This window comes from Nyctibius grandis, chromosome 12, assembly GCF_013368605.1.
Source record: "Nyctibius grandis isolate bNycGra1 chromosome 12, bNycGra1.pri, whole genome shotgun sequence".
NCBI classification, from domain to species: domain Eukaryota; kingdom Metazoa; phylum Chordata; class Aves; order Nyctibiiformes; family Nyctibiidae; genus Nyctibius; species Nyctibius grandis.
The window spans coordinates 13,287,236-13,302,694 of NC_090669.1; the positions used below are offsets into that span (position 1 = coordinate 13,287,236).

Here is a 15,459-nt window from a genome sequence, read left to right on the forward strand (position 1 = left end):
GAAAGAAGGGATGGACAGTTAGTTGCTGTAGGACATTATTAGCTATGAACAACCTTAAATTCTTCCAGAGATACAGAGCAGAGATGAAAGAAGGGGGGAACAGATGCCTAGTGCCCCACAGGATCTATGGAGCTGCATAATGCTGCTGTGAGGTATCAGTTAGGCCAGGAATATGGTTGGGATAGCTAGAGCAGCCTAGGAGCCAGACAGAGGAAACAAACAAGACGTAGCAGAGAAAGAAGTTCTTGACAACACTGAAATGAGATGTTCAAGACTTGTTCTTGGCAGTCCAATTGCATATCAGCTGGTAAGGGCACTGGAATAATTCTGGCAAACAAATCCCTCTCCAGTGCTAGTAATGAAGGCCTGTGATCCAGTGCAAACAGAAAATCTGGAACTGACTGATGGCACAGAGAACAGCCTGGAGCACAATGAAAAGCACCATGGAAAAGACAGAAAATGTGAAACTAGTATTACCAATGTTGATAATTCTAAGGGAGTTTCTGCTAAATTTAAAAGAAGAAAACGTGTGGGTAGTGGAGACTCTTTCTCCCTTTTCTAACATTTGACAGAAGTCTTTATTCCAGCACTACTGTTGCTGATTATGTATCACAACAGTCAGAAATATACCGTCTCTGTTGTAAAACTGACTTACAAAGCAGAACATTTTTTAGTTCCATTTTTTTTTTTCCACAGAGGACATTTCTGGATCTAAATCAGACCAAAATTTCTGTACCATTGCTGATACACTTGACTTCAAAAGACAGATTTACTTGCAGGTCGAGTCTTTATTGATTTTACTTTATTAAAACAATGTTGCTGACATTCTGTCTTCAGTCATGGGGAAGCGACAGAAAAACCTGAGCAGTGGGGAAATCTGGTACCTATATTTAATAAGTGAGGCTTCTGTTGTAGACATGAATCCAGGAAGAAGTAAATGATCACAAAGGGGAAATAGATCAGTTGGAATTATTGCAGTGAATAATTGCAAGTATGACAACTGTGAAGAAAGGTGAAAAGAAGGGAAACAATTTTATCCTCAAAATTATTTTAAGTAATTTCTTTTACTATCCTAATAGTTTGCCTATTATGTGTGTGTTTAGACTGTAAATTATAACTCTGAATTAACCTTCTTGTTTTCCGTTCTTTTGTTACTTGTCTTTTCAAACATCACCTTTCTCCAGAAGTCTACCTTCTTTTCTTTCAACTTTCTGGCTTTCTTTTGGTTTAGATTTATCTGTAAGTATTCTTCATTCAGGTTATAAGATGGCCAGTCAACCAAACCTTCCCCATTAGGATTTCTGTAAACAACAAGAAAGGAGGAGTGAATGCCCTTTTCAGTCGTGGGGGAATTCAATCACAGCAGTTAAGACTGAATCAACAAAACAGCTAATTCACTTTGGAGTCAGTACAAACCAGTAGTATGTGTACTCAATCTCATGATTCTTACCCATTTCGAGCAAAGTTAGCCCAGTACTTCATTAGAGTTCTACTAAGGTTCTTTTCTTCCTCTGTAACTTCACCTGAGAGACAAAATGCAAAATAATTATTACGTGTAGCAGAAATCAAAACATTGCTACTATAGAAGCAGCATTTCAGTCTGTGAATATACTGTAACAACTTACTGATTAAAACAGAGGCACTGTACCTGCAATATGTTAGTAATACAGCAATCAGCAAGACAAGATTTCAGCACTCTCTATGAATAGAGATTAGCATAATTATCCTTATTCTACAAATCAGGGAATTGGGGTACAAGGAAATAAGGTAATTTGCCTGTAGCTTTTCAGGAAACCAGAAGCAGAACCAAAAAAAAGAACCCATGTCTCCTGAGTCCCATTACAACTCAAGGAATGGGACATATGTTTTAGTTCCATAGATCTCGTTCTAGCTTTGTGGGACTGAAATTCACCCTATTATTCAGAGCATGACTAGGCAAAGATTTCTTCATTCTGATACAAGACGATGTCATTCCATGTCTCAACATTTCAAGAATATTCATTTAAAGATAGTTACACATAAGCCCACTGTATCAGGTAAGTGGAAATAATTTTAGTTACAGTATGTCATTAATTATAAATGCATCTCAATAAATCAAGAAAAATATTTGCTATTTTAATGCTCTCAGTAAATTCAGGGAAATAGAAAAATAACTGTATAGTGTTTTCTAGTGTAGGATAACGTAAGTAAAAAAACGAATATAAAATATAAGCAAAACCAAAAGGCTCTAGTAATAGATTAATGAGTGCTTTTACAACATAGCTGGATTGCTCCAAAGTTCAATAGAGAAAAAGGAAATACTTTCATTTATGTAGGCTTTGAAACAGACTATGAACTACTGTGACAAAAATAAAAGCATAAAAAATGGTGAATTCACTTAAAATAAGTAGAATTTCTGTGTTTCTTTGTCAAAATAAGAAATGCTCCTGATTTGTTTCAAGGGAAAGAAAATACTCCATCCTGGAGTATTATTGTTTTAGGCATATGCAATTAAAGCAAATCGCTGGATTCATAATATTCCTGAGGATGTGGCATCTTGTATCCAACCGTTCAATGACTGGCACTTTCATTTGGACTGTAGCAATGTGGGATTCTGCCTGAAGGAACCAGAACTTCCAGAATCCTATGAGAATGCCCAAACCGACAAGGCCAAGGCAACTTTGGGAGTACACCCTTAATCCTTCTGTAATGGACCAGTTCCATTTTCAATAAAATGCTTAAATATCAATTAAGTCATAGGAGAAAATAGTCTTTAACCTAACCATTAGATCTTCACGCAGAAAATGGAACACTGGAGTTCCAAGCCTTGCTCTAATCAACACAACCGGAACACTATCTGCAAAAGAGGCCGAGTCCCCCATTCTCTGGAGCCTGACAGCCTGTGGGATTTCCTGGAAAGGAGCAGACATTAGCTTAAATTCCTCAGGAAAAGAAGAGAGCCCAGATTTCCTGCTTCCCAAGTACTCCACTAATCCCCTGCAAATTTAATTGACCTCTCCTTCAATTTATTTTTCAGCCAAAGCTGTTTGGCAAATTCATGAACAGTGCTGCTATAGTGACAGTAATGTTTCCTAGCAAATGCCCTATTTGCTAAATTGTTGACAGCATGTGTAACTTATTGTGCTTCAGAAACAGCAATCTGTACGTGATAAAGAATGGAGAAGACAGTAAATTAGTGTTAAGCAAATTCTAACAGGAGAAAGGGTTGTACTTTGGTCTCACTGTTAATATATGCACTTTAGTCTGATTAAAATGGAAGTAGCACTACTGAACAGAATAATGCCAGTGTCATGAGAGTAATTTACAAGTGAATATTAAATGTTCTATTCCTTACTACGTAGCTGAATATCACCGGCCAGATATGGTCCTCCAAAGACAAAGCCAACTTCATCTCCATGATCAGCTTTCACATACTCTGGTTTATTATCCCAGTACGAAGTGGGCCGATGCTGATATTCAAAGAAATAGGCAGGCGCTCCAGACTCTATAAGATGTAACATTTATAGAGTTAAAAAAGAGATGCACAAATTATGGCTGACATCAGCTATTTAAAATATTACTTTAAATATGTCTAAAGCTTTATACTGGGCACATTTTTTAATGCAATGTTGCATTCAAATATGTATTTTTATTTTTAACTCAAAATTAGGAACTTGCAGCACTTACACAAAAAAATGAAAGGTTCACCCCAGGAAAACTTACAGAAAAGAAAATAACATCAAATTACTTTCCAGTTCTGGGTATTTTGGCATGGCTCGTCTACACTTAAATACCAGAAAAACTCCAGGCTACAGAGCTGCTGACTTCCCAAGTATCAGTGGGCCAAAGAGCAAATTCCAGGCTGTTTTAATAAGGTTTAATTTTTAAGCCTGCATACTTCACTTAGCAAACATTTACCCGTGTTATCATGCTCTGCTCTCAATATATTGTGACTATAAGCATAAGTGCAAGACACTATTACAAAGATAAAGGAGTATATACACTTGCTTCGCACAATCCTGCAGACCTATATCAGTCTGCACTCCCATCAAGTTCCCAGTGGGAAACTCAGGAAGGGCTGCCTACACACGACAGGATTTGTGTCATTTGATCCAGCATGTAGTAAGAGGTTTGAATATCCCACTCGTGTTCATTAGCTCACCCCTGTGATAATTCAGTGCTTTAATGGATGGCATGACAACTCCTACATCCCCTAGCAAGTCCAGAAATCGGTCCCGTAGCTCAGCAGGATCATCTGTGTCTCCTAGATATTCATCTACTATCATAGGCAGAAACTCTGATGGTACACCCTAAGAGAAAAAGTGGAAACAAGAAACAAACAGAAAAATTATCACTCTCTGAATTAGCAACTAAAAATGTAATCTTTTAAACTTCAGAGATTCTGCACAGGCACAAAGGTCCAGGGTAGCACCCATATTGATGGGAAACCATGATGGCAAATAAAACCTCTTCAGACTTTTTGTGGGGGGAAAAAAACCCGATACCAAAAACCAAACCAAACAAACCACCTCAGGTCAAATTTGCAACGGATTTGTATGGGTTAAAACTCTACAGGAATCAACGAAGATCCAGCAAATTCTCCTGATAATACCTTCAGCTTCTGTTTTCTTCAGAAGAAAAGAGATGGGAGTATAAAAAGTAAATTCTCCAAGTCCTTCAAAGATTTATTTACTCTTAGAATACAGGGCAAGACCAACAGGGTCTCCAAACACAGCTTACGTTTTTAGTATTAGAATTTGCTGCTTGAAAGATACATTTCAAAACTAAGAGTGCAAAGTAACTACTTTAAAAGGTACATTTAATTTAACGTAAGTATATTGAAAAATCCTGCCTTGAAACCCATCAACCAGGAGATTAGCCATCAGATACCATAAGATTAGGGACACTATTACAGTAATCCTACATACAAATGCATAAGATAAAAATGTTGGTTCAGAGGTCTAGAAGGAAAAGGGTATTTCCCCAAATCCCAGGCCTGACTCAATCCTCTTTCTGTGTAACTCCATACACTGTAGTCCTGTCAACTTTGCTGGGACTCTCCCCAAAGCATAACATGACCTCAAGTCTTAGTAACACTCTGTCTCAAGCAGGAAATTAGAGAACACCAAACTTCACAAACCTGTTCTATGCATTAAAAAGAAATTTCACTTCTCAAATTAAATTAGTGCAACAGTTCTTACCAGCATTGGTAGGAAAAACTCTAAAGTTGAAGTGATTGATTTTTTATCTCCTATTTCCTTCAAACCTGGTATTTTTGATGTCTGCACAGAAAAAAAGAATGTTGTTAGAGCCATTCAACTTTTCCCATATTTTTAACATTGGAACTACATTATTCCACTTTATTCTTACTACTGGTGTTTATTTTTGAAGCATCATATCGTATGCAAAAATGCAGAATGATGCAGCAGCTGTCTTGAAAAGCTTGTATTTACTGCAGCAAATGTTTCCTTGGTGAAGGTTTCTACATAAACCACTCATACTAAGTAGTCTATCCTTACATCAACACACATTGTTAAGAAACTCAAAAGACTAGAAAGCGTTAGGGCAGAATTGAAGCGAAAAGCTGCTTCTATCTCAAATGCTTATTTTCCTTCTGGTAGGGGAGATCTTAAAAGTCACTGGCAGCCTTTCTGTCTCTAGTCCAGCCCTCTTTGAGAGCATTACATAAAATGACTCTTCTGTCTGCAAAATTAATTAGAAGAGATTTCACTTTACATTTTTCTTCTTGGACTCAGTACCAGCACACTCCCAGAGACACACAGTTACTCCATAGATTCAGAACAAGTGCTTTGTACTACATAGATGAACATGAATACTTAGGAAGTGAAGAAAAGAGGACAAGGAAGAGAGAGGACACAAATTCACCTCCTGCAGTTTTGTGCACTGTATAGCAACTGCTCACTTTTTGGAGTTACCCATGGAATTCATATGAGAAAGAATTTATGCACCCACATTATCCCCATACTCTGTCCACAGCTGAGATTTTCAAATGATAGATCTTTCCTCACGGTAAAAAGGAACACAGGGCAATGATACAACCAGCAGACAGAGTTCACAATGACATATGAGGTAAGATGTTTAAGGTGATCAATGCCACATTTTTAAACATTCTATGTAGCAATCTTGAATACTGTGCATGTAACATCTGTGTGTTTTGGGGGAAAGGACTGGTTTTATTTTTCTTTTACTAATAAGCCCTTGACTGTTACATCTTTTTCCTCTCTCTGACTGGATGAGGGACTAAAATTTTAGGATAAGGAAATATGGTATAAAATTGATGTTCCAAGGATGTCCGTGTAGTTTAACTTGCAGGATGAAGCCTGTCTCACTGTTTTGTGACCAACTGGTTCTGGGTCACTACAGAATCATAATGCAAGCAAAGTTTACCGTGTATGTATTTCCAACAATGCAAAGACTTTTGGCCACACTTAAAAGGTGTCCTACCAGCAAATAACTTCTCACAGTTGCCTGAATCAGTTAACACAAACATTCAAAAAAATGAAGAATAGCCACTAAATTACAGATCTAATATTCCAGCCAAATTCATTGTTGGTGACTCCTATCATAAACGGGACTGCGTTAAATTCTTTTCCAGCCAATATTTCTTCAGGTGGCTTATGAAGAAATACTCCATCCACAACTAAGGGTAGAAATGGGATTTCCTGGTGGAAGAAAAAAAAAGATCAAATTACTTGTTAATAGTATTTTCCTTTTTTCCTTCAAATCACATAATAACTTGTCCACATTTAATGTTCCAAGTGCAAAAAAAGGGCTTTAAGAAACCTGAGAATCTACAGACACTGTAACATACATTTACAGTTTTGCACAAGACTATAAAATACTAGCCTAGTTGGGGATATGGAGTAATGTAATGGTTTCCTGATCCTGTGCTGCTTCTAACTGACATTAAAACATATGTCTGCTCAAGTCTTGCTCACAACTTTACAGGTGCTGTAACACTTTACTGAAAATTCTAAAGAGATGTGAAATTATTTCAATTTTTAGGGGTATTTTAATAAAAATTAGGAAAAATCAACTTTGGAACAGGCCAACAATGAACTGTTGTCGCAGGCTGAGCTAAAGTTTTGTAAGTGTGCCATTAAAAAAATCTGTTACTAGGTAAAGTTTCACCTACCGTGTTAAAGACTATATCCTTTACTTCCTGGTTCCTTAAACAGTTTATCACAGAGAGTGAACTGCTTGTCTCACACTTAAATATACTTGCAATTTTCTGAAAATTATTAACAAAGACAAGAACTGTTAGCTATGAGGTGGTCTTTAAGGAATTTATAAACAAAACATTATTATACACAGTACTGTTACCAGTTTTATTTAAGGGCTGATTTAGGTGAGCTTGATAGGTCTTAGAGTATTCTATTTTACTAGAAATACCACAGTTTGATCACAAAGTGAAATCATTCTGATATACTTCTCTTTCTTGCTACATTTCCGTTCACTGTTCTACAACAAACCTTGCTGTAGAGGTAATACAAGGTTGTAACATAAATCAAATAAGGTAAGAAAATTCAGAAGATCAACTTATGAGAAAGATTTATATTATTAGTACCTGCTGCTTCAGGAGGAGAAATGAAAAGGTACTTATAGAAAGGAATTTAATTTTGTAGGTTGGTTTTTGTTTGTTTGTTTGTTTTAACTTACTTTAAATAAAGGCCTTCCATAAAAGATCATGGCTGAATAAAAACTGAATGCTTCTTCTGGGTTCTAATTAAACTTTCCATAATAAATTTCATAGTTACTGTGTAAGTTACAGCATGCATGAAAGTGGACATATGCCTAGCTTGGCATGTATGTAACTGAAAATACCCAACTCGACCCACAGATATTATAATCACATAACTGTACAATCTATTTCCAACACCAAATGAGCACGGTAAGGTTGAAAATAGATAGACTATTTGAATGAAAATTTACTTAGTGCTAATCTATATATGTATAGGTATGCTGTGAGAATAAATTTGATCAACTTTGTTGCATAATATGCAATCAAATTTTCCCCTTTTCTCTTTTAACCAAATTATCAGAGATAAGAAATATCCTATTTTAGGTTATAAAGGCTTTAAAATGAAAAAAAATGAGCCTACCTTAAGATCTGTTGAACGAAGTAAATATTTATCAGGGGGGATTAAAATTCCACTCTCTGATATTGCTTTATGAAAGAGACCCTTAGACAAAGGAGATAAAACCTGCCAAGAAGGGAGGAACAGAAAGTATTTATTATACATTAAAGTCCTTATCCCATAACTTTATGCTTGACTAGACTGCTGGATTCAGTGGGGAATTACACATTTTTATGTGCTTACAGGGGAAGTGTCCAGACTTAGCGCAATGTGCTATTAATCTTACTTTGAAAAAGCAGATTAAGCAAGAAATGTTACACTAATCGAGTTTTTGAAGATTTTTTTTTAAGACTTTACTTTTTAGTATATCTACTGCATGCCTACATGTGCAAAAACAGCGCAAGATCCTGCAGATACACCAAAGAGTGTGACAGATCCTGGATCTCCACCAAAGTGTTCAATATTTTCTTGGATCCACCGAAGAGCTGCTACTTGATCCAAAAATGCCCAGTTCCCACGAGCGTGTTCATCACCAGTACTGAAAGAAAAACAGTATAAGCCAACTTCTCTGGAAGAGTAATAGTTCTTCTAATACCAGAATGAAGTAAACCTCAACAACTTACGTTTTGTGCAAAGTGACATGTTTGGCCAAGGAAAGATCTGTATAGCCTACTGACCTAAAGCTCTTCATAGTCAGATCTAAGCCCCACTGACTTACTTGCCTCTACTGTTTGTTCACCCATACACAGATGGATTCCTGGCCTTTACAGGATATGATTTTTTGCTTTACACACTAATGGATGGAAGCAAAGGCAAGAACAAACATCCTGTCCAGAACCAAATAAGCCCAACTATGATTTGATAGCAGGCTACAATCAAATGACAATGCAAGTCCTGATGTCAGTGAACTATGTACATTTAAACCACTGTAACAGTGGGAAGCGGGTATACAAGTTCAGCTGATTTAGAAAACAAAACTACCTATGCTTTAAACATGATAGGAAGTATTTTGTAAAAAGTGATATAGGTCATCTTACTTGAAGAATCCAAGGAGTCCAAGTCTGTACTGAATTATTACTACCACAATATTCTCGTAGGCTGATAGAGCAGAACCATCATACCTAGAAGCACCACCAAATATAAAATTGCCTCCATGGATCCACACCATTACCTTAGAGAAAAAAGGGTGAGACACACTTTTATACATTGCTTGGCAGATTTCATTTGAAAAATGAAGACAACATCAGAGAATTAGGAACTCCAAATCACCGAAGCTCAATGGGAGCTGAATTTTAGGTTGGTGAACTTTGAATTTTACAAAATAATAATATTTTTGCTAAAGCAGCATCACGTTTTCAAAAGCAATTAAATGACTTAGGAGCTATCATTAGGTGCAAACTTTGTAAGACACAAGTTTGGACAATGGGTTTACGTACAGGTAACTTGTCCTTCTTGTTTGAACCAGCAGGGCTGTAAACGTTTAGATACAAACAGTCCTCAGAAGTTCGGAATGGAAGGTGTTTTTCTTTAAAGTTTTTCTCAGCTATTTTCAACATGGACAGATCTTGAGGACATCTTCACAAAAGAAAGGAAACGTGACTATTAGTAATAAAACTGCAATAGCAACAATGTAACAATGATAGAGAAAACACACTTTCTTTTGCCTCACAGACCAAATTCCCACAGGGAATTAAAGTGTTACTTTATATACAGTTAGAGGTGCAACCTGTAAAAGCACAGCTCTATACTTGTACTTAAAAAGCCGAATCACTTCAGCACAGTATAATGAGAAAACGTGATTTCCAAAGACAGGAATTTCACAGGAATTCTTTGTGGTTCCTAGCCGCACAGTTCTTATGAAATATTTCAGTACTGGCAGCGTATTCGCTACCAGTCAATACAAGCTCCTTACCAAAAATCAGACCTCTGTACCCTAATAAACACGACAACACTGACAAACATGAGCAGGTCCTATATACAAATGATCTGAACAGCTCTCACAGAGGTGGGTAAGAAGTTGCATCTCTCAGATCATTCCAGGGTTCAGGTGGTTCAGGCGGGGAAAACCTCAAGGATCCAACAGGTGCTTTTGCAAAAGGAATCCCAAGGAAAACGTTCACAAGTCTGTCTGTCCCCTTCACATTTGTTTGTCTCCCTTTGAGCCGTCCAAGTGCGATAGTCACTTCTGGCTCAGCATCACTCTGTCCTAAATAACACATAAGGTTAAAAAAAAAATTTAAATTGCATCTTCATAATTATAAGACAGACTTTTCAATGAAGCATTTTTTACTGACTGTTTAATTTAGAAGATTTCAGCTTATTCCTTTCAATTTTGTTCAGTTTTCATTTTGCTTTTGTGCAATGACAGACACGCCCTGCCAAACACTCCCATAGCTGGCTCTGCCAATGACAATTGGAGCTACGTAAGACATAGCTTACTCACTGTGCAAGAGCATAAAGCTTAAAAACAAATTTCAGAAAACAGCAACTGTCAAGATCATTAACATTTTCTAAATTTATCATCCAAAAAGATCTTAAAAATATTTTGTTTAGATAATTCAGAAATGTTTTTGCTTTCATAGAATTGTTAAGATTGGAAAAGGCCTAAAAGATCATCAAGTCCAACCATCGACCTTTCTACCTTTTAAGAAAGAAAGTTTTATTTTCATAAAATCATCACAGAAATTGTTTCATCTCACAAAACCAGTAATTTTTGCATCAAGCTTATTAGGATGCTTTTGCAGGTTGCTAACAAAAGTATAAGAGATGTACTGCCTTTGAAAATCACTACATTGCAACTTGTTAGTACAGTTGCTTTCCCAAGAGCAATAATAACAGATTTTGCATCTCACCTTCTGCTCCTTGAGTGATGAATGCTATACTACAAAACAAGGTACAAAGCAAAGCAAACTGTCTTTGAGGAGACATTTTTCACCTCCGTTTGGACTCTAAATTATTTTCTGGTTTTATGCGGAAGAGAATGGTACAAAGGTCCCTGCTGAGGGCACTCTGAGTAGGGACTGCAGCCAAATTCCCTTTTGAACATGCACTGCATTAAGCCCTTTCAGGGCTGTATGTGATACAGAGCGTAAATACAATCCCTTAGTGTAATGCACCTAATCATTACCTGATCCTGAGAATGGACAATCTGAAAATGACCCAACACCATCTGTGAACAACAACAAAGGGTCTAATCATAGTTAACCTGTTAATCCTACAGAAAAAACAGTGACGCTCTGAAGAGGTTCCAGAGCTGTCAACACTTAAGTTCTTGTAAAAAAAACCCAAAACAACAAAAAAAAAACTCACCAAAAAAACAGGATTGCAGATTAAAAATAACTAGGAAGTAACAATTAAAAAAAGGGAAAAAAAAACAAAATAGTTAATTCTTGCAGAAGTTTTAATGAAGGCTAGCACATCTGTACCATAATTGACTCTGTATGTGCTTTCCAGCAGGGACTGGTCTCCAGCCTCCAAATTATCCCTTCTTGAATAAAAACAGGCCTGATGCATTTTTCAAAATTGAAGGGGAGATTAAAGTTGAGGGTCAGATTAGAGCTTCTCCTCTATGAGCAGCGTCAGAGGAGGTCAGAAAGCAAGCTCTATTTACCAACACCTTATGGGCTATGTACTTCCCTCAAAAAAGTGGGAAAGGGCCACGACCTCACCTTCTCTATAAAACAGCTTCCTACAGTGGAAATCAGCTGGCAATCCAACAGACAGTTTTCGCATGCTGGTTGAAAAAGTCCTAAAAAATGTTGTACTTTGTAGAAGCATAACATCCCTCAGTGTGGATGACTGGCCCTAAGCAAATTAGCCTCAAGGCCTTCTTCATAGTTGGGCCTACAAGCCCAGCCTGCTCCACTAACTCCCAACCTTCAACTGGGAAAACACCCTCTACTTAATGGGTCTTTCCCTTTCCACCTTTGATTTGTCCCACATCTCCGGGATGAATGGTGTCATCAGCATTCAGTTGCACAGCATACTGCCTCAGGCTCCTCTGCACTGCTTTCACTTATTTCACCTCCAGCCTGGACACCCACAAAGCCTGCAAAGCCAACTTCTCCACCACAGGTCATACATCAGGTAAGTTCACCCTGCTTGGGAAACAGGTTTCTCAGAGTCCATCAGTTCTTCCTTAACAAAAAGGGTCGCAAATGAGATAGGTAAAACAAGATTTTCAGTGCAAGAGAATTCAGAGCTACTTGCTATTTCTTATACAGTTCCTGAGTCTCTGGGTTGCCATAGCCTATACAGATCATTTTTTGCAAAGAGAAATGGCAAGGAAGCTAAAACAGATAATATACAGTGTGTTTACATAGGAGTATGTGCTTTGACCCAACTATAAAGGGGTGTATAAAGCCAAAATATGTCATCATTATACTCTATCACTCCAGTTTCTTTAAGTCTGCAGGTTTTTTTAGATGCAGTTTGACTTTTAAAACTAAAATAATTTAAATGAGGAACATTTTGTGTTTAACACGCAATTTAATTCACCCATCCTTCACAGCACTAAGTTCATCTCAGAGGTCCCTCACAGACACTTAGCCGCGTCGCTGGCTCCACTGAAGCCGTTCGTTTTCACTCCTAGACCGAGTTTAAAGCTGTGCAAGCCTCGAGCGGCCGAACGCCGCCTCCCAACGCGCCCGCGGCCCCTCGGCGCTGCGCCCGCAGCGGCACTGGCGCCCGCCCGCGCTCCGCAAACCCGCCCGTTTCGCTCCTTGCCCACAGCAGAGCACCCCCGCCACAGGGAAGCGCCGCCCCAGCACCGCCCGCCGCCGCCGAGAGCCCGCCTCCGCGCCCGGTGCGCCGGCGAATGGCGTCCGGGCTCCTTCCGCCCCGCCGCCAGTGCCGCCGCCAGTAGCACCCACCCGGTAGCGCAGGCGGGGAGCGCTTGAGCGGCCGCCATGGTGGGCCCGGGCGGCGGGGCGGCGCTGGAGAACGCCAACCCTCTCATCTACCGGCGCTCGGGGGAGCGGCCGGTGACGGCGCGGGAGGAGGACGATGAGCTGCCCGACTCCATCGATGACCGGGAGATCTTCGATATCCTGCCGGGAGGGGAGAGCCGGGCCGAGGGCGGGCGGGCCGGGGCCGCGGGGGGTGCGGGGCGGTGCAGCTGCGCCCCGCTTTCCTTAACGCGGCACATCTCATTCGCTCCATCAACGACCCCGAGCACCCCCTCACCCTGGAGGAGCTGAACGTCGTCGAGCAAGTGCGAGTGAAAGTGAGGCCCCGCCGAGGCGCCCTGCCCGTCCCGCTGCGCGGCGGCGCCGAGCGGGGCCCCCGGGGCCGTTAGTGCGTGCTGTGCCGCAGGGCAGTGCTGCCTCTGCCGCCTCATTAACTTAATGGTTTTTTTTCTAACATTAAAATAGGTTTATTATAGCAGTCTACTGCAGCTAAACATAGTATTGTATAAACGTCAGTGAAGAAAATGATAAGCAGCAAAGTGCAGCTTCAAGTTGCATTTCACGTAAAATGCCCCCAGCTAGCCTGGGGTAAAGCCGGGGAGTTTTGTACATGAAAGTGTTTGGTTCTCAACAGGTGAATGACGCAGAAAGCACGGTGGCAGTGGAGTTCACCCCCACCATTCCGCACTGCAGCATGGCGACGTTAATTGGCCTCTCCATAAAAGTAAAATTGATCAGATCTCTGCCTGAGAGGTTTAAGGTGGGTAATCAAATAGCTCTGGAAAGTAAAAGAGGGGGATTGCATTTGAAAAGGAAAAAAAAAAAGGCAAAACCCAAAGCTAACTAACTTACAGTGAAAAATAATTAGAGCTGTTTTCATATTATGGGCGAGGAAACACTCCAGGAACCAGAGAGGGCAGTGGACTAAAATATTGATGCAGAATTACGGTTCTGTGACAGTCATGTCAAGGGCGAGTGGGGTTCTGGAGGGAAGTTACCTGCAGTATTCTATGGCACAGGAGGAGGAGAGATCAGTTGCCTCACCCCCCTGTCTGAAGGAGGCTTAAGCAGATGGGAATGCAGAGTGCTCTGTGATTTTTAGACTACATTTTATTCTGCTATATACAGTAACTGGTATTGGCAAGAATGTCCTTTTTCCCCCTCTTTTTGTTATTGTCTTATTAAATAGTTTGAACTTGAGCTTCCAGTGTTTTGTTGACTTGTCCCCTTTTTCTTTTGTGATGCTTTTTAAGCTGGATGTTCATATAACACCAGGAACACATGCTTCTGAGCATGCAGGTAAGGTTTTTAGTGCTCTGTTGTGTGGTCCTGTTTATTTTTTTTAATTTTGAAAATTAGGAGAGAGACTCCCACACCTGCAGAGCAGCTATTTAGTATCTGGGACTTTACCTGCGTCAGCTTCTGGGCGATGTTACAGAACAGGGATGTGTAATCATGACACATGGATATGTTCTGTACCGTACTTTGAACATCGCAGGCAACCTGTGCTCTCAACTAGTCATTGATTTGCCTGGGTTATGGAGGACTCAGAAAATGGGGAGAGGCTGGGGGGAAATTTCTTCTTGTGTTACAGCTACACACGCGTAGCTCCCTGCTGCTGAATCATAAACAGCTTGCTGGTTTAACTTGTGATAACATGGTAGCTTTGACTTTAGACTGCAGCTCTGCAGCGTACTTAGCATCTGCGGAATTATTAGTCTACCCAAGTACCATAGCAACAGTGTGATTATGTGTCTCAATGTAAAATGCTTTCACAAAGACATGGTATACCAACGTTTTGACCGGTTTCTTGTGGTGTTTTTTTCTGCACAGTTAATAAACAGCTTGCTGATAAAGAACGTGTAGCAGCTGCTTTGGAAAACTCTCACTTACTGGAAGTGGTGAATCAGTGTTTGTCTGCTCGATCATAATTGCCTGATGAGGAAATGGTTGGTATTCTGCTATGTTAAACTAATTTTGTATATAAGTGGTGACGCTAGTGTTACACTATACATCTATGAGCAAAATAAAATCACTTGGATTTTCTTAAAGGACTGTTTCATTACTCTTACAAAAAGTAGTATGTGGGAAACTAGCTCACAGGCAGCTACAAAGATATAATGAAAACTGACTTTTAAATTTTATTATCCATTGCATAGGTAGGGTTTTTCTTTAAAAAGATTTGTTTCAACCTGTTTTTAACTGGTTTCACACTATCCAAAATTAGTTATAAACTGCATTTTAGAAGTGGATTTTGCACACTGGACTTTACAAGTACACCAAGCTAATTGGCCGTTAAAATCTTTACATTCATATGACTGTTTTGGACTGCTAATATAATTTTAGCTTCAGACATCAGTATAAGTTCATGTGTGCAAAGTCGTAACACATTTTAGCAATAAGTGTAAACACTTCTAAATCATCTGCCTAGTTTTTATTATATTAACTTGGATTAGCCAAATATGGAGGGCTCT

At 39.3% G+C, this 15,459-nt stretch overlaps 2 protein-coding genes across 2 annotated transcripts; one reads left to right on the forward strand and one right to left on the reverse strand.

Annotated features, from left to right (window-relative positions):
- Positions 1–1,088: 1,088 nt before the first annotated feature.
- Positions 1,089–11,006, reverse strand: LOC137669200 (fatty acyl-CoA hydrolase precursor, medium chain-like). The gene is made up of 13 exons (XM_068411165.1): positions 10,931–11,006; positions 10,080–10,284; positions 9,515–9,653; positions 9,116–9,249; positions 8,463–8,616; positions 8,103–8,204; positions 7,136–7,231; positions 6,522–6,662; positions 5,181–5,261; positions 4,142–4,289; positions 3,335–3,484; positions 1,451–1,523; positions 1,089–1,301 (listed from the first exon to the last, which is right to left on the reverse strand). The coding sequence occupies exons 1-13, from the start codon at positions 11,004–11,006 to the stop codon at positions 1,112–1,114; spliced, it is 1,689 nt and encodes a 562-aa protein (XP_068267266.1). The 3' UTR covers positions 1,089–1,111.
- Positions 11,007–12,883: 1,877 nt separating this feature from the next.
- On the forward strand, positions 12,884–15,036 carry CIAO2B (cytosolic iron-sulfur assembly component 2B). Its single transcript, XM_068411340.1, has 5 exons — positions 12,884–13,121; positions 13,223–13,302; positions 13,620–13,745; positions 14,239–14,284; positions 14,819–15,036. The coding sequence occupies exons 1-5, from the start codon at positions 12,986–12,988 to the stop codon at positions 14,914–14,916; spliced, it is 486 nt and encodes a 161-aa protein (XP_068267441.1). The 5' UTR covers positions 12,884–12,985; the 3' UTR covers positions 14,917–15,036.
- Positions 15,037–15,459: the final 423 nt, after the last annotated feature.

What these genes read in the sequence shown, in the direction of transcription:
- LOC137669200 (XM_068411165.1), bottom strand. Translation starts at nt 11,006, where the DNA reads ATGTCTCCTCAAAGACAGTTTGCTTTGCTTTGTACCTTGTTTTGTAGT. An exon ending in GCAACTTCTTACCCACCTCT is followed by an intron (nt 9,654 to 10,079) that starts GTGAGAGCTGTT and finishes TCTTTTGTGAAG; the next exon opens with ATGTCCTCAAGATCTGTCCA. An exon ending in TTGGCTGGAATATTAGATCT is followed by an intron (nt 5,262 to 6,521) that starts GTAATTTAGTGG and finishes TTTTCTGTGCAG; the next exon opens with ACATCAAAAATACCAGGTTT.
- CIAO2B (XM_068411340.1), top strand. Translation starts at nt 12,986, where the DNA reads ATGGTGGGCCCGGGCGGCGGGGCGGCGCTGGAGAACGCCAACCCTCTC. An exon ending in CGATGACCGGGAGATCTTCG is followed by an intron (nt 13,122 to 13,222) that starts ATATCCTGCCGG and finishes TTAACGCGGCAC; the next exon opens with ATCTCATTCGCTCCATCAAC. An exon ending in TCGAGCAAGTGCGAGTGAAA is followed by an intron (nt 13,303 to 13,619) that starts GTGAGGCCCCGC and finishes GGTTCTCAACAG; the next exon opens with GTGAATGACGCAGAAAGCAC.